The sequence below is a fragment of the Vanellus vanellus genome, assembly GCF_965231255.1.
Source record: "Vanellus vanellus genome assembly, chromosome: 8".
NCBI classification, from domain to species: Eukaryota; Metazoa; Chordata; class Aves; order Charadriiformes; family Charadriidae; genus Vanellus; species Vanellus vanellus.
The window spans coordinates 7,015,388-7,041,131 of NC_138913.1; the positions used below are offsets into that span (position 1 = coordinate 7,015,388).

At 46.9% G+C, this 25,744-nt stretch overlaps 2 protein-coding genes across 2 annotated transcripts; both read right to left on the reverse strand.

The window, feature by feature from the left end:
• Positions 1–2,173: 2,173 nt before the first annotated feature.
• On the reverse strand, positions 2,174–6,281 carry GHSR (growth hormone secretagogue receptor; the record flags this gene model as incomplete). The annotated part of the gene is made up of 2 exons (XM_082487115.1): positions 2,174–2,478; positions 5,528–6,281. 2 exons carry the CDS (start codon positions 6,279–6,281, stop codon positions 2,174–2,176), a joined length of 1,059 nt encoding a protein of 352 aa, XP_082343241.1.
• An 8,668-nt stretch (positions 6,282–14,949) lies between these two features.
• TNFSF10 (TNF superfamily member 10) lies at positions 14,950–23,356 on the reverse strand (the record flags this gene model as incomplete). The annotated part of the gene is made up of 5 exons (XM_082487331.1): positions 14,950–15,693; positions 16,871–16,987; positions 17,573–17,615; positions 19,146–19,298; positions 23,231–23,356. 5 exons carry the CDS (start codon positions 23,354–23,356, stop codon positions 15,245–15,247), a joined length of 888 nt encoding a protein of 295 aa, XP_082343457.1. The 3' UTR covers positions 14,950–15,244.
• Between the last annotated feature and the right edge of the window lie 2,388 nt (positions 23,357–25,744).

Sequence of the window (25,744 nt, forward strand, 5' to 3'; positions counted from 1 at the left end):
CCATCCCGATGCCGCGGGGGTCCTGCCCTGCCTGCTGCCCGTCCCGCGGCTCCCGCGGGGCGAGGAGGGGCGCGTGGCGGCGCCCAGCCGGAGAGCGGCTCCTCCAGCCCGCCCGCCGCCGCACCCCAGCTCCGCCGCCGCTCGCCCCGCAGCCTTACAAAGGGTCTCATCACTTTATTTCGTTTTCTGGTCACGTTTAATACCACACAGGCACAGCTGAGGTTCGAAACACTTATGTGATGCCGGGTGTGCGATCGGTTCGTTTACACAGACAACGTTATCAGTGAGCTCGACATCTGCACAACCTTTCCAAGGTTCCCGAATTTCTTGTTTCCCTGAGTTGCGTGACGTCTGCCATCGGATCTGCTTGTCAGTCGGCGACGCGCAAGAGAACAAAACGGGTAACGAGGCGGAGGCGGTCAGAGACGGAACGGGAGACGGTCCGATAGCGCTGCTGCTCCTTTGTCCCTTAATTTATGGGTTCGCGTACATCAAACCTGTGCTGGCTACGGGCGCTGGGGCGGGGAGCGGGACGGGCTCCGGTGCCACAGCCAGGAGTAGCAATCGGCCCCCCCGGCCCTGGCAAAGCACTGAGTGATATAAAACCCACACGTATATACAGAAGAGGCCAAATTCTCTTTTTAGTTATACCTGAGCAGCACCCTCAGCTAAAGGCGTAACAGGCGGAGCGCGGCCCATCGGCGGGAACGGGAGTTTGAAGGACAGTAGGAATTTTGCTAACAGACAATTCGTTATGGAGCATCATTTGTGGCCCAGCCGGCAATAAATACTGGAACAAAATAAATAGAAAGCTGCTATGGCACATGCATGCTCCGAAGCTCTATTAGCCGGACCACAAAATCTGCGTGTTGGTGTGACAATAGCTGCAATATAAGACATACTTATTAGCATAAAGGACGGAAAGTTTTCTGGTTCGCTTTTCGATGGCATACTTGAGCTACAAAAAAATCAATTGAATTTAAGATTTTTACGAATCAAGCATGAGAAGGCATCTGCCTGTGTGTTTTAATGCAGATTTTTCTATTACTTTGTCAGGTCACGTGGGTTAAAAAAGATGTTCTGAATTTGATACTGCAGCAAAGTAGCACGACGGCACGCCGGGCTTCCTGCGGGGACGTGGTACTGGTAAGCAGCTGATGTGCTCGAAAGAGAAACAAGTGGTTTTTTACAGGCAGGAGACCCGTCCTGAGCAGACTCTGGGGGTACGGTGGTGCGCAGCACAGGGACAGGTAGCCACAGACCCGGTACGAGTATCGAAACAACTAAAAGCTCCCAAGTTCAAACACATCGAGTTGTTCACAGTCAAGCGGAACAGAACAAGTACAGATGATTTAGCTGGTAAAAAAAAAAAAAAAAAAAAAATTATGACTTTGGTGGGAGATAGCATTCCATATTTTTATAGCATCACCGCAGTCCTGAAGTCAGCACTGTCCTTGTCCCACTGATATATATGTGAAAAAAAAATTTAAAAAATTCAGTACAGTCATGTTCTAAGCCACCTCTGTGAAGGTATTTATTTTTTCATTTCTTTTCTACTCGGACATGACGTGCAGGTCATTTATTTATTTTTAAAATCCATTTTATTTCTCCTTTTTTCTTTTTTTAAGAAATCTTTTTCCTCATTCCGAGAAAAATGTTAGTTTATTTAAAAATCAAGATTATGAAAAGCGTATCAAATCCCACGTTTACCACTCCAAAAAAGGCAATTTCATTTTCTCTTTTTAGGGTCTGCTTATAGGCTAACAAAATTCTTAGCAAAACTAAAGTTAACTCTGGAAAAATTCAGCTCAAATTAGCAGCTACTGCAGTCACACAAACTCTCAAGCGCACTGGGCTACGTTTGCCCGTAAGGATGGTAAAGCCTAGCTCTCCCGCTAAAGTCAGGGCTAAAAAATCAGATGGGCAAAAGCAGCAGAGAAGCGGTACTTGAGTGTTGGCAAATTCTGTGACCGTGCGTCTCCTTTTATAGTCTCAAAGTTCAGTCTGTTGTTTCTAAAAGCTTTAACTGCCTACATTACATCTTTCGGCAAATCCAGCTGATGACAAAAGTACGGCTTTAACGTTTCGATTTGAGTTGCTCCCCCTCTTTCTCTTTCGTTATGGCTTTCTGGGAAATACTGGCAAGTGACGCTCTGGCGCGGGAAATCACGTGTCATGTGATAACGCTCGGTTCTGTCCAAACACGCGAACTTTCTTGCTTCGTGCTGGAAAGTCTTTTCTTTGGAAGGGGTTTGAGTCCGAACAGCCGGCACGCGGCCACTCGGTACTTCTTGGACATGATGTTGTAGAGGATGGGGTTGATGGCCGCGCTAAGGTAGAAGAGGACAAAGGACACCAAGTTGCAGTACTGGCTGATCACCGCTATCTCCAGGGATCCAGCTTCAAAGGATTTGGAAAATAAATATCGTCCTACGTGAAAAGGCAACCAGCAGAGTATGAAAGCAAATACCACCACAACTAAAATAAAAACAGCAGAAGAAATTGTGTTAAGTATGAGTATTAGAATATGGGCGATTAAAATTCTATTATTTCTTCGACAAATTAATTGCAAAGCGTGAAAATGCATCCCGAACATTCTCAGTTTTGTCTCTCTCGGTATATCCTCTGAGAGTACAAATTAGCAATACTTAATACTCATCGATCGCCTCTAAACAGGCTGCCTCGATGCTGCACAACTGACCTGACGGAGCATCCTTCTGAGCTATAAAACTTACGTTTTCAGAAATAGAGAACTAAAGATCAAAATGATGACACAATAAAAGTATAACAATCTATCATCTGCCGTGTTTAAGAAAAGCAAATTATATACAATGGGATAGACTCAACACTGTGGTTTATGATGACGAATGTAATCACTGGGAAGCAAAATTATTTGAGGCAAAGGCCCCAAAATAAAACAAACTACCAGAATTTGGACTTGTAGGGCACATGTATCAAGGTAAGAACAGACAGCGGTGCACCCTTCCAGTTTGTCCATTTTTTGGAACGTGAGTTACTCCAAGAAGAGTAAAGCTAAATATATAATCTATAACTGCAAAATGATAGTTATATAGTATATCTGTAATGTTACGCTATCACTATGGTTGCATTTATATGTAAATACACTATAAGGAGAGTAATAGGGCTTTGTGCATCTTTGAACGTTGGCCCATTTGAATCTCCATCCTAGAGAAAGGGAAACTTTTTCTCTTCATTTCCTGTGTGCTATTGACCTTTATTATTTTTTATATTGCTTTGAGTGTATCTATTAATATACCGGAAAGAGAAAAACCAGAAAACTCCAGCAAGGTTTTTTGACATTCTTAAGCATTTTTTACCAGTTAACCTGTTCTCTTCTGTGAGCACTCCCGCTCGCTCGTGTCAAGTCACAGGGGATACGAAATTCAACGAGCTAAAAGAGGGATGATTTTCGGCACCTTTCCCCAAAAACTTTCTGAACAAGCATTCCCAAGTTTAAGTGGATACTTATGCAGGACTTATGGTGGACTCCAAAGCACGGAGCTGAAATTCAGAGTATCCGTTTTCCAGCTCTGCATCTTCTTGAGCCAACCGCTTCCATTTTTGCCTCAGTATCTTCACCTACAAAATTCAGACGTTTCCCTAGTGTGCTCTGGAGTTTAATCCATGTAATGAACGTTACCGTGGTGGTCATTACGAACAGAATTTTAAGCACAGTCACTATTTCCCCACGAAGGGAGGCCTTAGTCAAGCTTTTGACAGTTTGATCTTCACGCATGCAGAATCGCATTGATTTCCATAGGAACAGGGTACGAGAGCTCCTTTGCAAGTCAGGCTATACATTTAGGTGTTTAATTAGGGACCTAGAAGCATAACCTTTCTCTACAGTTTAAAAGAACTGGCGATGCTAATCCCATTTACTTGATGTTCCATGACTTGCTAAAGTCTTAGAAAGTGCCTTCTAAATTTTAAGCAGAACATTAGAAGCGATGAGAGCTGACTGCACTGAGCATCTGCTGGTACTGAGCCCTTACTAACTTCTTTTCTTTCCATCTTTCCATCAGACATCAGACCGTTATCGTTTAGAGAATATTGGCTCCCTGTCAGAGGACAGGCTTGCCACTGTCTTGCTGTTCTCAGACCTTGTAAAAGACCAAAAAAAAAAAAAAAGGTGTCTGAAATATTGTAATGCCCGCGGCTACACTATACTTCAGGGCAGAAATAAACAGTTACTACTTCAAAATTCTTGATGGTTAAGTATACAGAAATATAAGCACGGTAGTAATATAAGCTAGCAATTCACTTCTTGTGAGTAGAGATTCATAATCCCGAAACTCTAGAAGCGTAAATGGTGCATTACTTCCAAGGTCACGCTTACCAGATTGAAGTAATTCTATTGATGATAAACTGTAGCTGAAAGGGCACAAAGAATGCCGTGGGTTTTATTCTTCTTCCTGCTGTTGCATGGTAATACAGCAGGACATGAACAAAAAATCAGCTAGGCTCCCATTTAGTCATTAAGGTACTTAGGACACACTGCCACCTCCTCGTCTCCCTCATTAGCCCATCACTTCAACCTAGCTGAAACCAGCACAGCAGAGCTGCTGCCCGCGAGACCTCCTCCGTGCAAAGCATCTCACCCCCACTGACACCCCCGGGATGACTTGCACTGCGGAGGACTTTTTGCTTCAACAAAAGTACGCCGCCGCCGCCGCAGCAGCAGCAGCAGCAGGAGGATTCTGCGGGTTTCAGACACTAAACTGCAGAACAACTTTTCGGTTCTGCGCATCAAACTCCCACCACATGCACTGACTGAGTGTGTTAAAATTTGCGTTCCCGTGCGCCAACAGTAACTGTTGTTTAAACCATTCAGCAGTGTAAATGTACAAAGTGAGGAACGACGGCGTCTGTCGGCTCGATCCTGTTTTCTTAAAGGCAGTGAGAATGTACAGGATCACAGACCTCAACGGAGACATGATGGTCCCTGTTCAGCACATGCCGGTCTTTTGCTAATATAAAAAAGCAGATTAATTTTCCTAAGCTTGCACAGCCACCCTCGTAAACAACCCCAATTTGCTAAAACCCAGATACTCTTTTCATCTAAAACTGAGTGCACATCATACCCTGCTTGCTCAGCCTGCAGCTCAACTTTGTGGCTTGAGAAGGGTTTCGTTTTGTTTAAAAATCAAATAAACTATCCTTCTGTAAATAACATCGGTATCCACAACCAAAGAGCAAAAATGTTCAAAAATCTCCAGGGCACTAGCTAATTGTAACTGTAGGATTTGTCCTTGTCAGTGATTGTTATTAACATTTGCTGGACTGTTTGAGAGTCCCCAGCTCAACCCAGTTAGAAATAAACCTAAGGAAGGAGGAAAGTTATTCTACGAATACCTTGAGGCGTAGCCCTTTGTATGAAACACGTTCAATAAATGCTTTCCTTTGGAAGCAACTCCAGTGATCTACCAGTGCTCTCTCAGCCTTTCTCTCTCTCACACACACCAAAGCACACCCATCCTTTGGAAAAACCGAGCAAGGAGAGCCGTACCTAACATTTTCACAGTTTGCTTGTTGTTCTTATCCCTGATGACAGCGTTCGGACCGATGTTCTTTCTCTTCCTCCTCCAGAGCTTCCTCCCGATGAGGCTGTACAGCACGGTCAAGCAAAACACGGGCAGGAAAAAGAAGATGCTGGAGGTCCAGACCATGATGGTGAGGAGCCCCGAGCGGATGGCGTACTCCGTGGCTCGGCACTCGTTGGTGCTCAGGGGGTTGGTGCCATTCTCGTGCTCGACCCCCACCAAGACGAAGATGGGTCCGGCGCTAATGAAGGAGACGGCCCAGAGGAAGAGGATGACCAGCTTGACCTTCCCCTTGGTGATGATGACTTTAGCTCGGAGGGGGAAGCAGATGGCGACGTACCGCTCCACGCTGAGGGCGGTGATGTTGAGGATGGTGGAGTAGGTGCAGCTCTCGCTGACGAACTGGAAGAGCTTGCAGAGGAGATCCCCGAAGTTCCAGGGACGGTACTGCCAGAGGCGAAAGAGGTCCAGTGGCATGCAGAGGAAGATGAGCAGGTCGGAGAAGGCCATGCTGGACAAGTAGAAGTTGGTGGTGGTCCTCATGTCCCGGAACCTCGACACCACCAGCATGGTCATGAGGTTGCCGATGATCCCGATGACGAAGAGGAGGACGCAGGCGACGGTGATGCCGGTGAGGACGGGAGCGGGGAAAAGGTGCAGGGGGGGCTCGGCGCCCGTCCGGTTCTCCGCGCCGCGGCCGCCCGCGCTCCCCTCCCGCATCCTGCCGCCGCGGGCTGCGCATCACCGCCCGGCGCGCCCGCGGAGCCCCCCCCACCGCCCGCCCCCCCCCCCCCGGCACCGCGCAGCCCGGACCCTGCCTCCGCGCCGCTGCGCGCCCTCCGCCGCGCTGCCGGGGCAGGTGCGGAAGGCGGGGAGGGACGGGCGGCCCCGCTCCGCCTCTCTCCGGGTGCTGCTGTTCTCCCCCCGCCGGTCCCCCGGGTGGACGGGGGGGGGGGGGGGGGGGCTGGCACTCGCCGGCGCGTCAGAGGAGAGGTGGGCGCCTCGGCTCCGCGGGTGCGGAGCGGCCCCAGCGCTGGGAATTAGCCCAGCTCCGCAGCGCCAATCCCCCCACACACACACCACCTCCGGGCGGGGGGGGAAAAGGGGGGGAGCGGGGGCGGGGGGTGCCAAATCCCTACCGGCCGCCTCTTTTAAACTTTCTTCCCAATTTTCCCGGCGCAGGAGGGTCTCGGCCCCGGCGTTTCCCACCGGCAGGCAGCCCGCCTTCGGCTGCCCGCTCCGCTCCTGCTGCGCGGGTGCGCTGGGCAGGGGGCCGGGGGGGGTGATGGAGGGGGTGGGGTGGATGTCCCGCTTGTCGCTGTCGCAAAGGTTGTGCCTTGGGAAGAGCGGGAACTTCGGTGGGTCGGGGGTTGGTGCGTTCCGCCTCCCTGCGCGCCCACCCGCGGGCGGGTCGGGGGCGCGCAGCCGCGCAGGATGCGCGGGGACGGCGGCGGCCGCGGTCCCCTCCTTTTGCATCTTCGCTCTGCCCTTGGATCTTGGCGGGAGCCCCGTAAGGCTCCGGCTGAGTGAAGCTGCGGCAATGGCCCTCTTCTCCACGCTTTGCCCACAATTAAATCTCGGCGCGGCGCGTTTCTGCAGCCCCGCACCTTAGAACTGTGTTTCCCCACCTGCGGGCTCCTACGTGCTCCTAAAGGGTAATGTTGTACCCAAGAAGAAGATGGAAGCAGCACAAGGTGAGATCAGGGACAGTAAAGTGACCTCTAGGCCACCCGTAAAGAGAGTATCTCTCCTCCTTTCCAACCTGTCCCTGCAAAGTGCCAGAGAGAACGTGCCACAGCACCACCTTTTTTCACCCCTGTCTATCTAGAGGGGCTGCATCCCTTCCCTTGTACCCCATCTCTCGGGGGGGGGGGGGGGGCAACCACTGCTCTGAAGCCATGTTGGCATCTAGGTTAATTCAGCCGAGGAACAGTTTGGTGCTGTTTTTCTGGGGTGCACTCACATACGTTTGTACGCCATCCGCTAAGCACCGCTATTTCGTCGCGGCACAGCTTTAAGGACAGAGCACAGAGGACAGGAACATGCCTGTTTTCACCTGAGCGCTTTCTGCTATAATGCAAGCATTATCCTTAGTGCCTTGTCTGTATCCTAATTTGGATGATGGATTTTTGCAGTTTCATTGGAATCGGTATTCATCATTCCTGCTCTTGAACCGTGAGACGGTTTTGTTGCAAGTTATTCAACAGTTGCTAAATTTTATGGGGGATGGCTACACATTAATTGCAGTTGAAAAGAAGAAAGAGCCTAACGTGCTTCTCGCTTTGTTTATCCGGCTGCCTATATAATTGTTTTATATGTTTCTGAAGAAAAATTGTGGGCTGTATGCCACCAATGTGAAGTTATTTCTTATCACAGTTTTGTGTCCAATCTAATTTAAATGACGTTGCATTATATTATGGAGGAGCTGCTAACTGCCTCTGTATTTAAGCTGCCAAATACTTTGTAGTATTATAAAGAACTCTTTCTTTTTTCTTTTTTTTTTTTTTTTCCCTGATAAATTCTCAGACCAGTGGCATTAGCTGCAGGATGTTGATATTTGGCAGAGAAAATGGCCTGAAGCTATAAATGTGACTTTTCTGTGTAGAGAGCATCCTTCATTCTCATGAAATTCTTCCAGTTTTTGCTGAGCTGTATCTTGTCAAAAATGATCATTTCCCTTTCCCCAGGGAGAGAAGAGCTTTCTTTATTTTTTTTTTCAGAAAAAAAAATTATTTCTTATTAAAATAATACTTTGACAGAAGTCCATGTAGCAAAATCAAGTAGCCAAAAGTGAGGTAGCACCAGATTTATATACTCCGGATGGCTTGAGCAATGAATTAACACTTAGTTCATTGGGAGTTTGATGTGCTGAGCCACTTGGCTTAGAAATGGCAGTTGTGCTTTGAATCCCGCAACATCAATCCCCTTCTTCTTTAAAGGGTATCATGAGTCAAGGGCTTCTCTGGCTGCTTTTCCTTCTTGGGGTCAGGACCAGAAATAAAGTCAGCCTGAGAGAGAAGAAAAACAGCTCCAGTTTTCTGGTTCTTTCTGGTTTCTTTGGCAATTGCAGGCCACATTTTGATGGGCTATAAAGCAAAACGTTGCACGATAATGAATCCCCGCCTCTGCTTTGCATATGCTGAAGGACAGTGGTGAAGATAGTGGTGACAGAAGATATAAGAGCTGTGAGAGAAGACGGCTTTAGGCTCCAGAATGTTATCTACTTGCCCTCAGCTGCAAGAACAGTACTTTTATGTTGCCTTAACAACTGCAGAAAAGATTGAAGTCACTGATGTTACTGGGATGAGAGAGATGGAGAGAAAGAGGCAGAAGTTAAGGACTTTTTAGTCACAGTTTTGTCCACTAACTGGATATATGAACAAAAGAGATATTAAGAAAATAATTAAAAACAAAAACAAAACCAAAAACATTATGATGGACATTTGCCTTTCTTGGAACTCGTAAAATATTGGTGCTTCTCTTTGGCAGCATTAATACTGTGTTGAGTACTGGAGGTAAGGCAGAAGAGAGCTTCTATTTATGGAGTTTTGAAATCTCTCTCCTATGTTCCATTCTTTCCATTTTCTTCTCATCCAATAAAGTTTTAATTCTTGTTTATATCATTGTTTGTTGTCATGGAAATATCTGAAGGCTTTGAGTATAGAATGATTATGGTTTATTGTGGAGAGATGAAGAAAGTGGAAAACAGACTTCAAGGGAGAGATCTCCCGTTTAAAAATTATGCAGCTCCAACAATTCGCGGAAAAGCAAATGCAGGGTTTTTATTATATCCAGGGGCAGAAGATGTTTTGACTTTTATTATAAATGTATTTTAAGAACAGAAGGTAGCATCTGGTATATGCTTTCAAAGGTTACAGTTTAGCAACTATCATCAGTGAGTAGCGCCGAGGAAATAGTGGTAATCCAACTTAATAACGTAAACCCCAGAATGCGCTCAAATGACTTTCCAGTTGTTTATACGGCAGTAAACATCTGCAAGCAGATTTCAAAACAGCGCTAGTTTATTAATCAGCAAAGCTGTGCCCTAACGCCACTAATTCAGAGGCATCCGTTTCAGACGCAGCTTTTCCCCGTGCTTCAGCTCAACGTGCCGCCGGGTCACACCCTGGCCATTGATGTCCCTCTTCGTTCGACTTGTGCACCGCGTGGAGAGAGAACACGGTTCCTCCATCACAGGTACGCTTACCCTGGGTTAAAAGCACAGGGTGTTTAGTAAATAATTTCTAACATGAGAGCAGTAGGAGACGTATCCTGCATTTTTCGAGCATCATTAGACAGTCTTTCTAAAGAAGATCTGCAGGTGTTGGCTCAAAGCTGTCCTGGCTTTGGGTGGAGATGTTCACCTGGCTTACATGTGTTTATTAATATCCATTATGATTTGAGCTCTCCTAGTGCCAAAACATGCGGGATGGGATGGCATAGTTAATTGGTCATACTTTCTTGTTGGTCTGTCTATCTCATGTTAAACGGGGAGTGATAACTTGGCTCAATTCACCAGCAAATCTGCAGTTCATCCACTTGGTCTTCAACCGGTAGTTACATGGGCTAAACACCCATGACTCAATACAACTCGTGAATAATAGGAGCTGAAGGATTCACAGGCAGACAAAATGAAAAGTATCTTGAGGAAGAATTTGTGCCTCGGATTCTGCTGGGTTTAAATCGCTGGTTTCTGCAAGGCAGTTTGAACAACTTTGGATTCTCCAATGTTTGTTAATGCTGTGAGTGTTGTATACGTGACGTGTTCAGTGCAAAAGTATTACGCGCATCAAAGACAAGGAGTGTGATTTATATTAACTGTGGTAGAAGAGCCCATAAAAATGGGAAGCTGCTTAAACCGACAGGCTCCTGCCATAAGCTGCAGCTCCGTCTCACTGACCACGAGCGGTTTGACAGCACTTCTGTCATGACCCGGTGTCCCAACTCGATGTCACCTCTAGAACTTTCAGAAGAAGTTAATGGAAATGTCTATACAGGTTCGGATTTTGAATGTCTCAGGAAAAGCCGCGGTATTACAAAGCAGCAGTGATGTGCGGTCAGGCAGTTAACTGCGGTACCCTGGTAATCAGAGGGAAATTAATGATTTTTAACATGTGATATAGCATGCAATATCAATCTGTTAATGCAGATAAAAGTTATGGAGAACCAAGTGTTGGATGATTCTGATGAAAATCGCTATAAACTTCCATGTAAGTCTACATGAAAAAAAAACCCACCCGTGAAATTTGGGTCAGACCCAAGGATATCCTAACCTGTCTTCCATTTCTGCTCCTGTATGGCACAAGGTGCCTTGGAGAGATGAACGAGATCTTGCCTCAGTGTGCTTATTTATGTTATATTGATCATTAAATTCGGTCTTTTCTCAGACCCTAATATTTAGATGTAATCTGAAAACTATAAATTATGACTCTCAGAATCTCAGCGTCTGCGTCAGGCTATTTAGCTGTTTGCAGGGAGCACAACAGATGCACCCCTGCTTGGGCAGTGAGTACTGCTGCAATACAAACAATAGTTACATTTACTAAGGCGAAGAGAGGCAAAAAAATAGAAGTCCGTTTCCATGAAGTGATGAAAGGTACAATAAAAGCCAGTTAGCTGCCATGTCCTCTTCCCCATGGAAACACCAGAGAAGAGAGAACCCTCTGCTGAAATAAAAAAGCAGTCTCTAAGAAAGGAACAATTTCTTTTTAAAACCTGGGGGCGTCCCTGCGATTTAGGGCTGTGGTGGCGGGGGCTGCTCCTCCCCAGTGATGGCATACTGGTTCCAGTGGGGCTCGGTATGGATGGGGAGAGAGTCGCGCACACTCATCTGATTACCGAGGCTTGAGGCGTGCCCAGCTATTCCAAACAAAGCCTAAACCAAACACTGGGCTAAATGTGTTATTTGGATTATGAGTCCGTTAGGGAGGCGAGCATCCTTTTGTTAATTACGCAGGCGTGCGGCGCGTAAAACAGCCACGTGGGGGTCTGCCAGAGCCCACTACGGTGACAGTAAAGATAATATCAGGAACTAATATTATGGGTAAGAGAAGCCAGGGGAGACACAGAGAGGTGAGACAGCCCTTGGGGGTGGCTAAGGTGGGAGATATGTTCCAAGGTGGTTTTTTCCCCCAGGTTTCCCTGCTGTGGCACGTTGCTGCTGCTCCAGCCGTAGCCCTTCTCTGCACGGGCAGGACAAACCCACCCCCTCTCCCATCTCAGCGCTGGGGTCGGGTTGGATGGTGCCTTCGTGTCTTGTTGAGTTCCCAGGGCTCGCTTGGGTTTTGTCCCCTTTGTTGGTGGGGCAAATTCGGGAAGTGGGGCAGAGAGACCAAACAGTATTTGCTTCGGGGGCAGGGAGCGCGTTTGTTTTCAACATTAGGGGATCTCCAGTTTATGGCTGCTTTACAACATCTGTGTAAACGGTCCTTGTCCCTCTGAATTCAATATATCTTCTACTGCAGTTTGGCTATGGACAAGAATTAGAGGTTTCCATACTAAATACATTTCCCAATGCTTAAGTAATTGCCAAAGCCCAGAAACATAAGCAGGACCTCAAGGAAAGCGCTCAGGGTTTTGTAGTCTCTGCTCAGGAGATCATTTTCAGTGTTTTCTTCAGTGTTCTGCTTCCAGACGCTGTTCGCCAACCAGGCTCTGGAAGCCAATTATATAGCGTTATACAATACGGCATTGCTCAACGGCTTGCATTATGTCCTTTGCCTTGCAACAGTTTGTGGCATTTAATGGATTATAAATGACACCAACCGATGTCAGAGAAATGATTTCAAATTGTGTCAGGCTGGGTTGTTGTTATGGAAGCCATAGGATGAAACCAACAATCACTGCAGGACTAAAGAACTATTTCTAACAATGTTTTATATAAAATGCATGTAGAAAAATTACAATATTTACATGTTACCGCAACCAACATCCACAAATAAAAATCTGCTACATTCGCCGTTCAACATAAAGTGAGATGAAAAGTGTGATTCAGGGTGCAAATGTACAAACAGAACTTGCTACGTCTTTCCAGTCATCTGCAAATGTGTCCTTCCTGATATTGCGTGATGACCTCTCCCCAAGAGGATACCTGGCAAGCATGCCTTTGGATTATGCAGAAATAAAATACGGTTATCCGGTGTCATCGCTGTTGAGATATGCTCCGCATGCCGAGAGCAAGAATATGTACATTTAGAAAAAAAAAAAAAAAGATAATGCCAGGGAGTCTTCCTCAAGTGACAGCCGGCATGGTCTTATATATTGAGAGTCGAGGAGAGAACGTGGAGCAAAAAAAAATCTGTGAGTAATAAGAGTTTGTCTCGGCATCAGCTGCGAGTTTGTGGAGTCCCCCCCGGTTCCCTTCCAGCCCTTTCCAGCAGCCACGACTCCCGCGTTACACAAATCGCTTCTTAGCCATCAGGGAGGGGTTCTGACTCTAAACTGCCACCAGTAAATCTGAAATACTTTTTCACAGTTCAAATAAATTTTCTTTCCAACAAACTCCTAAAACGACATTTCTTAAAAAAAAACACACAACCTTTTTAATACAATAAATTGCTACAACCCCCCCCTCAAAGCTGATAACATAGGTCAACCCTCTGCTGAGATCAAAAAGGAGAACTTACAAAAAATATTTTGTTCGATACAGGAGACATCCAGATATCCCTTAGCCTTTTCTGGCAGGCAGAAAACTTCTGAATGAACTACTGAAATCAGAAAGAAAACTGTAGAACTGTTCTCTGTTGAAACAGGTGATTTGAGACTGAGGCAAACCCAAAAGTCTTCCAGTAAACGATGGAAGAATTTCACATACTTGATTACCACTGCAAACAGTCTAGGTGATGTTATGATAAAGCAGCAGACAAAAGTGAAAATTCATCATTTTAGGCTGGCGGCAGTGTGTTTCTTTGTCCCAACCTGTCAAAAGGAGGGTATTCCTGAAATTCTTCTCTCAAACACAGGTATTTAAGTGAACCGATGTACCGGCTTTTCTGAATGACAAAAGAAATGCAGGGGCTTGGGTCTATTCGCTTCCTCTTGTCGACAAAGTAGTGAGATCAGTGACGCGTGTTTACTCACGAGGCCCCTGCGCAAGGGCCGTACAGTGATTTAATTACCACAATGTGGAGGTGAATGTGCGGGTTCCCACGGCAACCTTAGTGTATTAAAAACCCAGACAAGCGGATTTTCTCCTGGCATCATTCTGCTGATGTAAATTAACATTTGCAGAACAACCGTCTTCCTTTCCCCTCCGATTTTTTTTCACTTTCACCTTCTTTTCCCCACCGTTTTCTCCGAACCTGGGCAAAATGTGCTCCTGGTGCAAACTGGTACAGCTCCACTGACAATGCTGCGGATGCGCTGATTGATGCTACTTGATTTGTGCTGTGGATCTAGACCACACAGCTTACGCTTGTAAATCTTTTTTTTTTTTTTTAAACTATAAAACAGTCCCACTCGTAAAGTTAAAAAATATAGTAGCCATTTAAAAAAAAAATTATAAACAAAAATTATGAACATTTTCCACCCATTCCTAAACATAAAATAAAAATCAAAAAAGCGTTACCAAAATTGCAGCTCTTGTTAAGTACAGATAGTTGTGTATGTTTTCCTTAAAATATTAGTCATTGGGGTGTGTTGTTCTGCATTACATCCTACCAAACACAGGCCAGTACAAATAAACATGGAAGAACCACGTCATGCTTAATTTGTGGCAAATGTCTGACAGAATTTAGTATTTACAGCAAAACACTTTTTTTTTCTGGATGAAGTACTTGCTGTCAACAAGTGTAACAGCAACTGCATTACTGAGCCTGCTGGAAACCTGGTGAAATCTTTGCAGCGCAGCAATTAAGTGAATAGGCACTATCATAATGTGCTGATCAAAATACTGATTGATTTCAAAACCTCTTCTGTGCCATTTCAGCAGCTGTTTTTATGTACAATATCCTGATTAAGACAGACTAATGTGTTTACTCAAGCCATGATCCTGAAAAACGCTTAAGCACATATTTAATTTCAAGCATGTAAACACCCTGATTCAGTCAGACCGTTGGTGTGCTTAAAATTAATTAGGCGCTTAAGTGCCTTATTAGATGAGATGAAGACGTGCAGTTTGAGTTTCTGACGGCCTTTCAACTTTTGTAAAACTCAGGTTCAAACAAAAACTTCCAGAGTAATTCCACGGGCATCTGGGAAGCAGCACTTGCCAAAGGCTCCTTAGGGGAGCTGAGATATTCAAGACGGGGTCCCAGCGGAGACCATGAATAAAATTTGATGTCCAGTCTCAGCCTCAAGTCACCGGACCCAGAGCATCCTCCATCCCACCTGCCACGGCTGAGCCGCTGTGGAGCATCTCTGCGGCGGTGGTGGCGAGCGCTTACCTGCCTGGGCTTCTGGCCGAAGGTATCACCCGTGGCGTGTGAAATCCTCGCACGTCCCCAGCCGGGCGCCCGTGCCTGGGCAAAGCGCCACCCCCCACGGCTGCAGGCAGCTGCTGCTGCCCCTGCCCGGCTGGTGGGAGAGTACTGGGCACGGTGGGACCTCGCGCTGAGCGAGCTGAGAAAGGGGAGTCTGGTATTGTCGGTATTGCTGCGGTGTTTGCTCGTTATCCCCTATTTTATAGAATTTTAAGCTGGTCCTGACTAGGAAAACTGGCTCCTTTGGAGCACGAGGTTCATCTTTTAACCGATCATAAAGGCTCCAAAAAAGCTTGCTTCTTTGTCCATGTCAACTATGTCACTGTTACTGACAGAGACAAAAATCCTGTCCTCTCGTTTCAGCTGAAACACACCACCTTGGTAAATGGAATAAAGTCCGTATTCAGCCTTTTTAGACCAGCAGCTTGTTCTTGCACTTTTCATGAGCAAAATGGGCTCTGGGTAATTAGTCAGTTTGTAAACGTATTGGACCAGCTGTTTGGGGTTCCTGATTTGTGCCAGCAAACCTGAATCCTCGTTCTCGTTTTCACGGAAACGAAAATAAGTTTGTGAGTAGATGTAGTAAAAGCCCGTTTGGGGTATCACTAACTCGCCGTTTCTCAGCTCCACGTTGTACAGGAAAGAGTGGCCTTTCCTTGACGATTCCCAGTTGCTTATTTTTTGTCCGTTCCCTCTTCTGGGCGAGGAATCTACTTGGGAAAAAAAAGAGAGAAAATGTTATATTAAAAGCCAGGTAGTGAAGCCAGGTGTCCGCTAGTCAGGGAGTCTGGTTTTTAATAACAAAGTAAGGAAACCCGCTCTTCCCAGTGGCTCATTAGGTCCATTCTCAAAGTAATTTGAAGGTCCAGAAGAGAAGTCAGCTGTTTAGCTCTATATGGGAATTCACATGAACTGCCTTCATTTTTAATTTTTGTGCTCCCAAATAAGAGAAAAATCACCATGTTGTTAGTAACAAAGTTAAAATATCCATTTGTGTCTGATACCCTCCAAAGCTGTAGAAACCCTACCAAGCCTCCCATTAATATGGCCGGAATGTCAAATCTCTCCCGTGTGTCTTGCATTTCTAATAGGTCTGTCACCATAGCAGCTGGTCACACAACTAACAGAAGGAAATTAAAGGAAAGAAAAGAGGAAAACTTAACATCGGGAAGAACCATGGGATCACAGGATGGTCGGGGTCGGAAGGGCCCTCTGGAGCTCCCCCAGTGCCACCCCCCGCCAGAGCAGGGGCACCTCCAGCAGTGGCACAGGACACCTCCAGGCGGGTTTGGAATGGCTCCAGAGTGGGAGACTCCCCCCCTCTCTGGGCAGCTGTGCCAGTGCTCTGCCGCCCATACAGCAAAGAAGTCCCTCCTCAGATTTAGATGGAACTTCCCATGTTCAAGTTTGTGCCCGTTCCCTCTTGTCCTGTCACTGGGCACCACTGAAAAAAGCCTGTTCCCATCCCCCCGCACCCTCCCTGTAAGTATTGATAAGCATTGAGAAGATCCCCCCCTCACTCTTCTCCAGGCTAAAAAGCCCCACGTCCCTCAGCCTTTCCTCATAAGAAAGATGCTCCAGTCCCCTCATCATCTTCTTAGCCCTTTGCTGGACTCTCTCCAGCAGTTCCCTGTCCTAATAAGTATCCTTAAGGATACTTTTTTTTTTTTTCCAGAAGAAAAGATAAGGAGGTGCTCAGAGGCAATGGGCTTTCTCCCTGTTCTGCAAGAATGAGCCAAAAAACCCCATTTTCTGGGACCAGAAGATTTTTTATGATTTGTTTCCTACTGTTGACTCAATGCAAGTATCAAAAAGTATATGTAAGCATGAGGCTAGCGGTGAGAGAGTAATTTCTGCGGTCTTTCACTGTGTTTAAAGGTTTTTCCTTACTGCGTGGGGACAGGGAATTCTTCCTATTGCTGTTGCCCGTCAGATGCGCTGCGATCCTGTTGACGGGGCTGCGCGGCGGCTGCCCATCGGTGTGCGACAGTGTCAGCGCTCTGTCACCTAAGGCAAGACCAGAAGAGGAACCTCGTGTTAGAAGCAAGAAGCTTAGAAAGCACGTCTCTCCCATTCGACCCGATTTTAAGGAATAGGTACGTCATTGTTTTAATTGACTAAATCATAGACTGAATGCTACATGTTGGCTAATAAGGCTCAAACTTCTCTTGCTCTTCTTGCAATGTGTTTATGAATTTCCACTTGGAGGTCGTAATGCTTTTGGCTCAACATGTTTAGAGGTGTAGGAGCTGCAGCAGAGCTATTCCTTAACTGATCCACGTGTGCGGCAGCTCAGGGCTGCTTGTTCCCAGGAGAGCAGACCGTTCCCGTGTCCCCATAACGCTGTGGGACCGAGCTCTAGAAGCCCAGTCCTCTGCAGCCACCTTGGTTACCTCCCTCTAACCACTTGCCCATATTTCTGGCTCCTGGAAATTCGCCTTCTAGTAATACGTGATCATTTCTCGATGACTTGCTGCCACTACAAGATCTTAGTCAGTGTTTTCTACACTTTTAAAAAATTAATTGAGTCACTACGCATCAGGTGCCACTAGCAGCTCCTTTTTGCCACAGATAATAGAATTGTTATAATACCGTTGACTGCAGATATGTTTTCCTCGTAGCTTCCCGACACCATCTGTCAACAAACACAGAGAAAATTAATTAGTTTGTCAGCAGAGACTGATAGGCGCAGGAAAAAAAGACACTCCTTTCTCAAACTCATGAATAAAGGGTGTTCTGGATTTGGTCAACAAGCAAATCAAAAAAAGCCTATTAATTTGCTGTAATAAAGTGTTTCTATGTTTACATCTTTCATGTAATGAAATACGTGGGAAAACATTTTCAAGAGAGCTCAGCCATCTGGGCTTTATGTCTCTCAGAAACTTTGACCCTCGTGCTCTTCTCCAAAAAGGAGAGATACAGTGTACAACCATCGGCTTCCGTTCGCAGGACGCTTGGCGGTGTGCACGTCTCTGAGAAACTAAATTTCATTTATTTTTATACCTCTGCCCAGCTATGCATCTAAGCCCTTAAGCCAGCATATCTTGCGTTAGGCATTGCCCTTCTTTATAAGTGTTTGCTCACTGCTGGAACGACCGGCGGTGGTGCAGTTGCAGCAAACACGCTGATGGGTGGAGATGATGTAGGGTGACTAACACAGGCCCCCTCTTGCCACTTCCCGATGGGTTCTGCCCTGTCACATTTCTATTCACCTGTCTATCCATCCATCTGTACTGTTATTATCGTTATCACCATCATCATTCATTATTTCTGGCACCCAGGCTATCTTTTTCTTTAAGCATTCGGGGAGCTCGTAGGTATATCAGATGTGTAAGCGGCCACCAAATAAAACAATGTTTTCCTCCTGCAGAAGTTCAGGGAATTCACTGACAGAACTTCCACCAAAGGAGCCGAGATCTCTGAATACAAATAAAGGACCTATTTTGGGCCGCAAGAATTGCCAGGTAAGTTGCAGCTTGGAGCCAATATTTATGCATGAGCTTTTTTTTATGTGCCGGAGATGGGATTTTGAAAACCATTCCAGAAGATTTTAGCCTTTCTGATTTTTCAGCCGGGCTTATTTTCTTCTCTGTAGCCAAAAATTATACGTATTGTGTGTAAGTCACGCAGGAGACGGTGTTCTCTGAATGCTGAGCTGGGAAGGTGCCGTGCCCGATGCTGCGTGCTCGCTCGCCTCCCTCTTTCCTCCCCTAATGCTTTACATAGCTCATGACTAGACCTTTTCTCAGGCACCTTTTTACCTCTCCCCATGTTACATTTCATCCCATTTTCTCATGCCAGTCTCCCTGTATTTCCAAAGAGGGAGTGACACCCCTGCTAGCACTGTGGTCAGGTAGGAAACACGCTCGAGGCAAGCACTTCTACCCTGAGGTCTCTCAGCTACGCCAACCTGTCACTGAAATTAGCTTAGGAAAAACTGATTGTCTTTGCTTTATTATTTCCCGAATGTAGTGAAACCCCTGGCAGGATGTTGTTTGGTTTTTTTTTTTTGCTTCAGTGCAAGCACTCTGCAGCTGAAGGTATGGCATGACTATTGCTTTGCAATAAAACAACCCGGGAGCCCCCCCTTTATTCTGCCGTTAGAGGATTCTTCGAATAGTAATACCACCAAGCACACTGTTTCAGCGCCTTGGTTCCCAAATACCTTTTTAATTAACTTTCCCAGGTGCCACTTTACTTGCCAGCAGGGATCAGCCGCTCTGTCTTCGCTCTCAGTTAGATCCAAGGTTTGGATGAAATTTCCCATTTCCTCCCCGGTGAGACAAGCAATGCCGCTCTTGGAGTACGTGTCCCAGAGCTGCAGCAGAAAGGAAAGCCAGGATTTTTCACCTGTGATGTGCTCGCAGATGCTCAGCTGTGGTATGTCACTACATTCACTGTGCTTAGGAACGCGCCTTGTTTTCTTGAACGCATTTGTTAGTATGGTGCAAGTTAGGACTACAGAGACAGCACGGGCCATTCATCCGATTTGACATATTTGTTTAATTATGATGGCATACCCAATATGCAAAAATATACTTACATTATCTCCATGGACATAAATTTGGTATCCAGCACTCAACTAAATAAGCTTTGTGAAAATTCAATACCCAAAGGATTCACAACATTAAAAACATTTCTTTTGCATGAGGGATTTTTCTTCACAGATTATTGAGGACGAAATCAAACACCAGACCTTAAAATTATTTTCCATCCTGCCAATGCCATTTACAGTCTAGGCTTTTACTGGTATATATCCATACCATATCCTCCCCACATCCAGCTTGCGGTCTGTCCGTAACTGTGTTTGTCATAATAGTCCAGAACAAAGTCCAGACAACAGAAATGACATTTGGGTCCAAATGAAATGATAATGCTGAATACTTGTGACATAGGCCTCTGTCTATACGCTCTAGTCATAGAGAAAACACTTTTTTTTTTTACTGATCAAGAGAAAGGAGTTTGAAGAGAGTGGCAAAACTCCTGTTGGCTCCAAGGGAATGTGCTTGGGAGAGTTGATATGATAGCGGAAAGCTCTTCCCAAGCCCCGCAGCATCCGCGGGGCAAGGCGAGAGACACAACTCCAGCTGGCGCTGTTGGTTAATGCAAGAGCACAGAAACCTGCGCTGCCTCCCAAAAAACGTCAGCAGAGATCAGCTCCTGTTTGCTCTCAGTGCAGCGATGCAGCGGGGAAGAGGGTGAGGTTGTGCCAGCAAAGTACTACAGGGACTTGGAAGAAAGAGAAATCGCCAATAAATGTGCAAAACATTCAGATGGACTTCTTGTAACACTTAAATGTCAGCCTTCTTATGCTGAAGAAGTGTGGTTTGGTTTGCTAAAGAGATGCATTTATATTCTACGAGTACCGGTTTTGGCTGTCCTTGAGACTGGGGTATCTCAAGCAACAAATGGAATCACCTCCTCCTTCCCACTCCATGCTTTTCCTGCCTGTGAGCAAACAAAGGCATTTAAGAAAAGATTTCCAGCTCCAGGAGGATTAGGAGAATTCACCCGTGTTACCCTGCAGGGCAGAACAGCACCTTCAGTTTGCAGCAGCTCGCTCCCACGAGCTTCACCTAAGACTTGAAATTACGCTTTGTGGGCATCAGAGTGAAAAGAGGCCACTGCTGCGAGCGTTCGTGAGGGTTTCTGTGCCCTTGCTGAGGTGTACAGGGATATTCTTCCATCAGGATTCTTGTTTCAAGAACTCACTTAAATGATGTGCTTATTGAGGTAAAACCACGCTTAAAGGGCTCTGACAGATTTAACTATACTAGCTTTTGTAATCAAGTAGTTTGATGAGTTTTAAAAAAAGATGTGTGAGCACTTGAGATGTTACTGTTTATTCTCTTACCAGATCTGCTACAGCTCACCTCTGAGCTTTGCCCTCCAATCGGGAAGCAAAAAGTCCTGCGCTCCTGCCTTCTCCTTACCTGCGTGCTTCCCCCCCTCCAACAGCTTTACTACCCTGCCATTAGAACAGTATTTTCCATGCCTTTTGAAATCCTCAGGGAATGCAACCTTGTATCAGCACAGTATGGTACTGAAGGATTGGTATTTCTGTTTTATGGGTAGAGAAAGGAAGGCGCCAGGGTGTTGTAAGATTTACTCAAATTAGGTTTATCTGCAGCACTGATGGTTTTGAGGACAGAAGTCCTGCAGGAACACTATCTTCTAAAGCTTCTCTCCTATTCTAGGAGTAGCGTGGGGACTGTGTTTTCAAAACAGAAGGAAGTCTGAGGATATTTTCCTTGCAGCCCCGTATCCTGAAGCATAATGAACTTTATTGTGCTCGTGTCTCAGCGCTTCCTCCCATAGCAAAACTGCGAAACAAATGGTCATATTCATAGTTCCTACTCAGATTACTACAGCTGTAGAGGAAAAAAAAAAAATCCCTGCTAGTTATACATTATTCTTTTTGTAAAGATAAAAAAATATCTGCGGCCTGTGCAGCCACAGTAATTTGGTGAAGGTGTAGAAACACAGATGTTGTGAGCAGCAAGGGGAAGAAAAATGGGCAGACAAAAATTGCCGTTTATCTTTTGAGATTTATTCCACATGCAGCATGTGGATGTGGGGTAGCAGGCTGTGTTTTCAGATAAGCTTGTTTCCTTGTTTATTGTGCACCACATGCGAGGATATGTGCTTCAGGTACCCCCCTCCAGAGCCAGCAACCTTACTTTGCAGCCCAGCAGAACTTTGGTGTGAGCAGATTTAGCTTTTCACACCAAATGCAGGCTTGTTATTCTTCAGAATCAGTATTTTGGGCAGGTATCACTAGATGTGGTTGTGTCCCAGGCGTACATATTTGAATAAAAGGAAGGGAAAGAGAAGTGTGGTTACCAGTTACTCAGATTGGCAAGCTGGTTAGCGAAAGACTCTGAACTGTATGCATGAAGAGACAAGAATGCATTTATGTATTTCTCGTCATTAGCAGTATTATATAAGCTGATTTCATAAAATCAACACATTTCTGTGACTCCACCGTTTCACCAAATACGGGACAGCCACAGCTATTAACTTAGCAAGAAAATCTGTTTTATAAGTTTTCCAAGTATGAATGTGCACTTATACTGTGGAATACTGTATGCCCTTTAACGTTTGCCTCCCAGGGGACTTTTGACATCTCAGGAGACTCCACCTATTAAATTTGGTGTGGAGTAAATGCACAGGTAGCGTAATATTTTACATTTGTGCAATATTTTCTGAAGTTGAATAACTATAGCACAGTTACCTGCAGTGAGGTTTCCCTCTGCCAGGGGAGAGCAACACACTGCTACAACTTTCAGCAGGATAGTAAATTTTGGGCAGGACACTCAGGGAAACGCTGAGTACCAGGCTGTCAGTGCAAAGCGGGACCACCCACAGAAGGGCTCCCGGGACTATCAACTAAATGTAATTTTCTTGGAATGCAAAAGCAGTCAGGGGAAAGAGTTAAGCAGCAGCAGCAGCAGGGCTGAAGGATGGCCGCAAGGAGACCAAAGCATCTAGACTATACAATGGGTATTTTACAAGTCATCCTGAGGAATTCAGTCGTGTTTGCTGTCTGGGTGAAGTTCCTTTGGGATTAGTCACTGTCTTAAAACTATGGATTTTCCTAGAGGAGGCATTTAAAAGGCACTTCAGCTGCTTTTCGGTCTGTTTTTCCCCGCGGTCTATGGGGAAGGTGCTCTCGCAGCCCACGAGCGCCGCCACCGCTCCTGCACCGGGAGGAGACGGCAAGTTTGGCGCTCGGAGGAAAAGCACATTTGCTACTTCTCTGGAAAAAAAAAAAAACAAACCAAAAAACAAAACAAAAACCAAACCAAACCAAACCAAAACCTAAAAAAAAAAAAAAAAGAGAGTAACTTAAAAAAAAAAATCAAAACCTTTTAAATTGTTCTTGCCTTGAGCTCCGTCCCCTGCGAGCATCCCGCCGGCCAAGGAAGGCTCGGCCAGAGGAGCAGCGCACCGGGAGCGCGGCTCTTTGTCTGGGGATGGCTCTGCTCTCCTCCTGCTCTCCAGCTCTCCTCCTCTCCTGGCTCTCCAGCTCTCCTGGCCTCCAGCTCTCCGAGGCCTCCAGCTCTCCGTCTCTCCTGCTCTCCATCTCTCCTCTCCTCCTCTCCCAAGCCCTCCCAGCTGCCCGCGGCTCGGCTCCCATCGCCGGCAAGCTTCTCTTGGCCCCAAAACCAAAGGGAGGGCGCGGAGTCCTCCCGGTTGCCTCCACCCCCCAACCCCCCTCCCTCCACCAGCACCAGCACCACCACCGACCTGTCTGAGCTCGTTGGTGAAGTAGAGGAAGGTGACGGCCACGCAGACGGACTGCAGGAGCACGGCGGCCACCAGCACGGCCCCGCAGGTCTGCCCGGGGCTGGGACCGGCCGCGGGCAGCATCATGGCCGGGCGGGGGCTGCGCTCCGCGCTCCGGCAGCCTCTTCCCTGCGGGGGAGGAACGGCCCGGGCTGTGCCGGGATGGGGGTTCAACCACCGTTGTCCCGTGGCTATGTGCGGCCCCCCCCGGCACTTCGCCCGCCCTCGGTTGCCCGCCTCCCCGGCAGCCCCGGCCCCGCGGCGGCGAGAGGAGCGGGCGGGACCCGGCCCCAGCCCGCCCCGTCCGTCCCCGGCCCGGCCCGCCCCGGCCCGGCCCGGCCCGTCGAGCCGCGGGGAGGGGGTGCGGGTTCTGCCCTCCCTCTCTCACCCCGGAGGGTGTATGTGGGGGGTCATTTCTCAGCCGTCAGGTTGCAGAGCGTTTCTGAGCAACTTTTCTGAGCCACCTCTCTGAGCCACCTCCATAGGGAACGGTGGAAATTGGAGATATATATATTTAAGAGATTAATGCTGTGGTTAAGAGTAAGGAGAGGCCCAGGGTTTCCTGACTCCAGGCTGTGTCATAGAATCATAGAATGGTTTAGGTTGGAAGGGACCTTGAAAATCATCTCGTTCCACCCCATGCCCCGGGCAGGGACACCTCCCCCCAGCCCAGGTTGCTCCAAGCCCCGTCCAACCTGGCCTTGAACACCTCCAGGGATGGGGCAGCCACAGGTTCTCCGGGCAACCTGCGCCAGGGGCTCACCACGCTCCTTCTCTGTAGCTTCTCCCATAGAGCCGGTGCATCCCAGAAAAGTGCCAGTGGGCCAATAACTTGTACCTCTGCCATTAACTCCAGCCTAGTGCTGCCATTGCAACCTCTCGCACAGCACAGTCATGACATGCTTAATGTCACAGTACACGAACGCCAAGTACATTTGGGGCTTTCTTTATCTGAAGTCACATTTGGGTTTATTTTCAAACTTCTAAGACTTCTGCTTACAAACTTTTCTTCAAACTGTTAAGCCCAGACAGAAGTTTTCCAAAGGCATGTGCATGCTTTAGGATGTGCCCCTTGACTTTCACGGGGGTTTTGATATTTTCACCTCACGCAGGCTGTTGATTATAAGCAACTTCATAATTACCTGCAGGTGCTTCGAAATCAGCAAAGGTACGGTCTGCTGACAGTGCAGCTGTGGAAAATCGGGATTTCAAATCCAAGCGCAGAGACCTGAGTTTACATTCACACTGTTGCTGCAGGGTAGTATGAAATTTTGGCCCCTGCCCAACAGCGATAACCTGAGTGCCAGGACGCAGGTGAGAGTTCTCAGTGCAATTACAGGGCAACATTAAAACAAAGACCTCTTCATCTCTCCTGACTACGGAGAAGATCTTTAGAAGGTGTAACTGCATTGTGTTCAAGCATTTACAGGGAAATTAATTGTTTTTTCTTCCAACATAATCGAGCAAAATGATCCCCAAATCCCTGTTTAACGTGGCAGCAGGCAGTTTATTTGTCTGGCTCTCTGTAACATTCAATCTGTGTGCCAGAACCGTTCAAATATGTGTAATTCCAACACATATCTCAGATGGGGAGGATTAACATTTTTTTTGAAAGTGAGCTCATGATCTCCTCCTATGATTTCTCAGCAAAGTAAATGTGACATTTTGGGCTCCTTGTGCTTTGCAGCATCCCGGCCCCTTTCTGAGTGGGGCTAATGGGACTCCCGTTCACTTGTACTTAATCACAGAATCAGAGAATCACAGAATTTTCAGAGTTGGAAGGGACCTCTAGGGATCATCTAGCCCAACTCCCCTGCCAAAGCAGGACTGCCCAGAGCACATTACTCAGGACTGCATCCAGGCGGGTCTTGAAAATCTCCAGGGAAGGGGACTCCACAACCCCCCTGGGCAGCCTGTGCCAGTGCTCTGTCACCTGAACCGCAAAGAAGTTTTTTAACATCCTATGTTCTAACCCATTACCCCTCGTCCTGTCACTGGGAACCATTGAAAAGAGCCTGGCTCCATCCTCCTTCAACCCACCCTTTAGATACTTGTACGCCATAACAAGGTCTCCCCTCAGCCTTCTCTTCTCCAGGCTAAAGAGTCCCAGCTCTCTCAGCCTTTCCAGTTGTGGCCTCACCAGTGCAGAGTAGAGGGGGAGAATGACCTCCCTCGACCTACTGGCCACACTTCCCTATGCAGTCCAGGATTCCATTGGCCTTTTTGGCAACAAGGGCACATTGCTGGGCCATGGATAATTTACTGTCTACCAGGACCCCCAGATCCTTCTCCTCCGAGCTACTTCCCAGCAGGTCCGCCCCTAACCTGTACTGGTGCCTAGCATTCTTCCTCCCCAGGTGCAGGACCTTGCACTTGCTTTTGTTGAACCTCATTAGGTTCTTCTCTGCCCAGCTCTCCAGCCTGTCCAGGGCACGCTGGATGGCAGCACGGCCCTCTGGGGTGTCAGCCACCCCA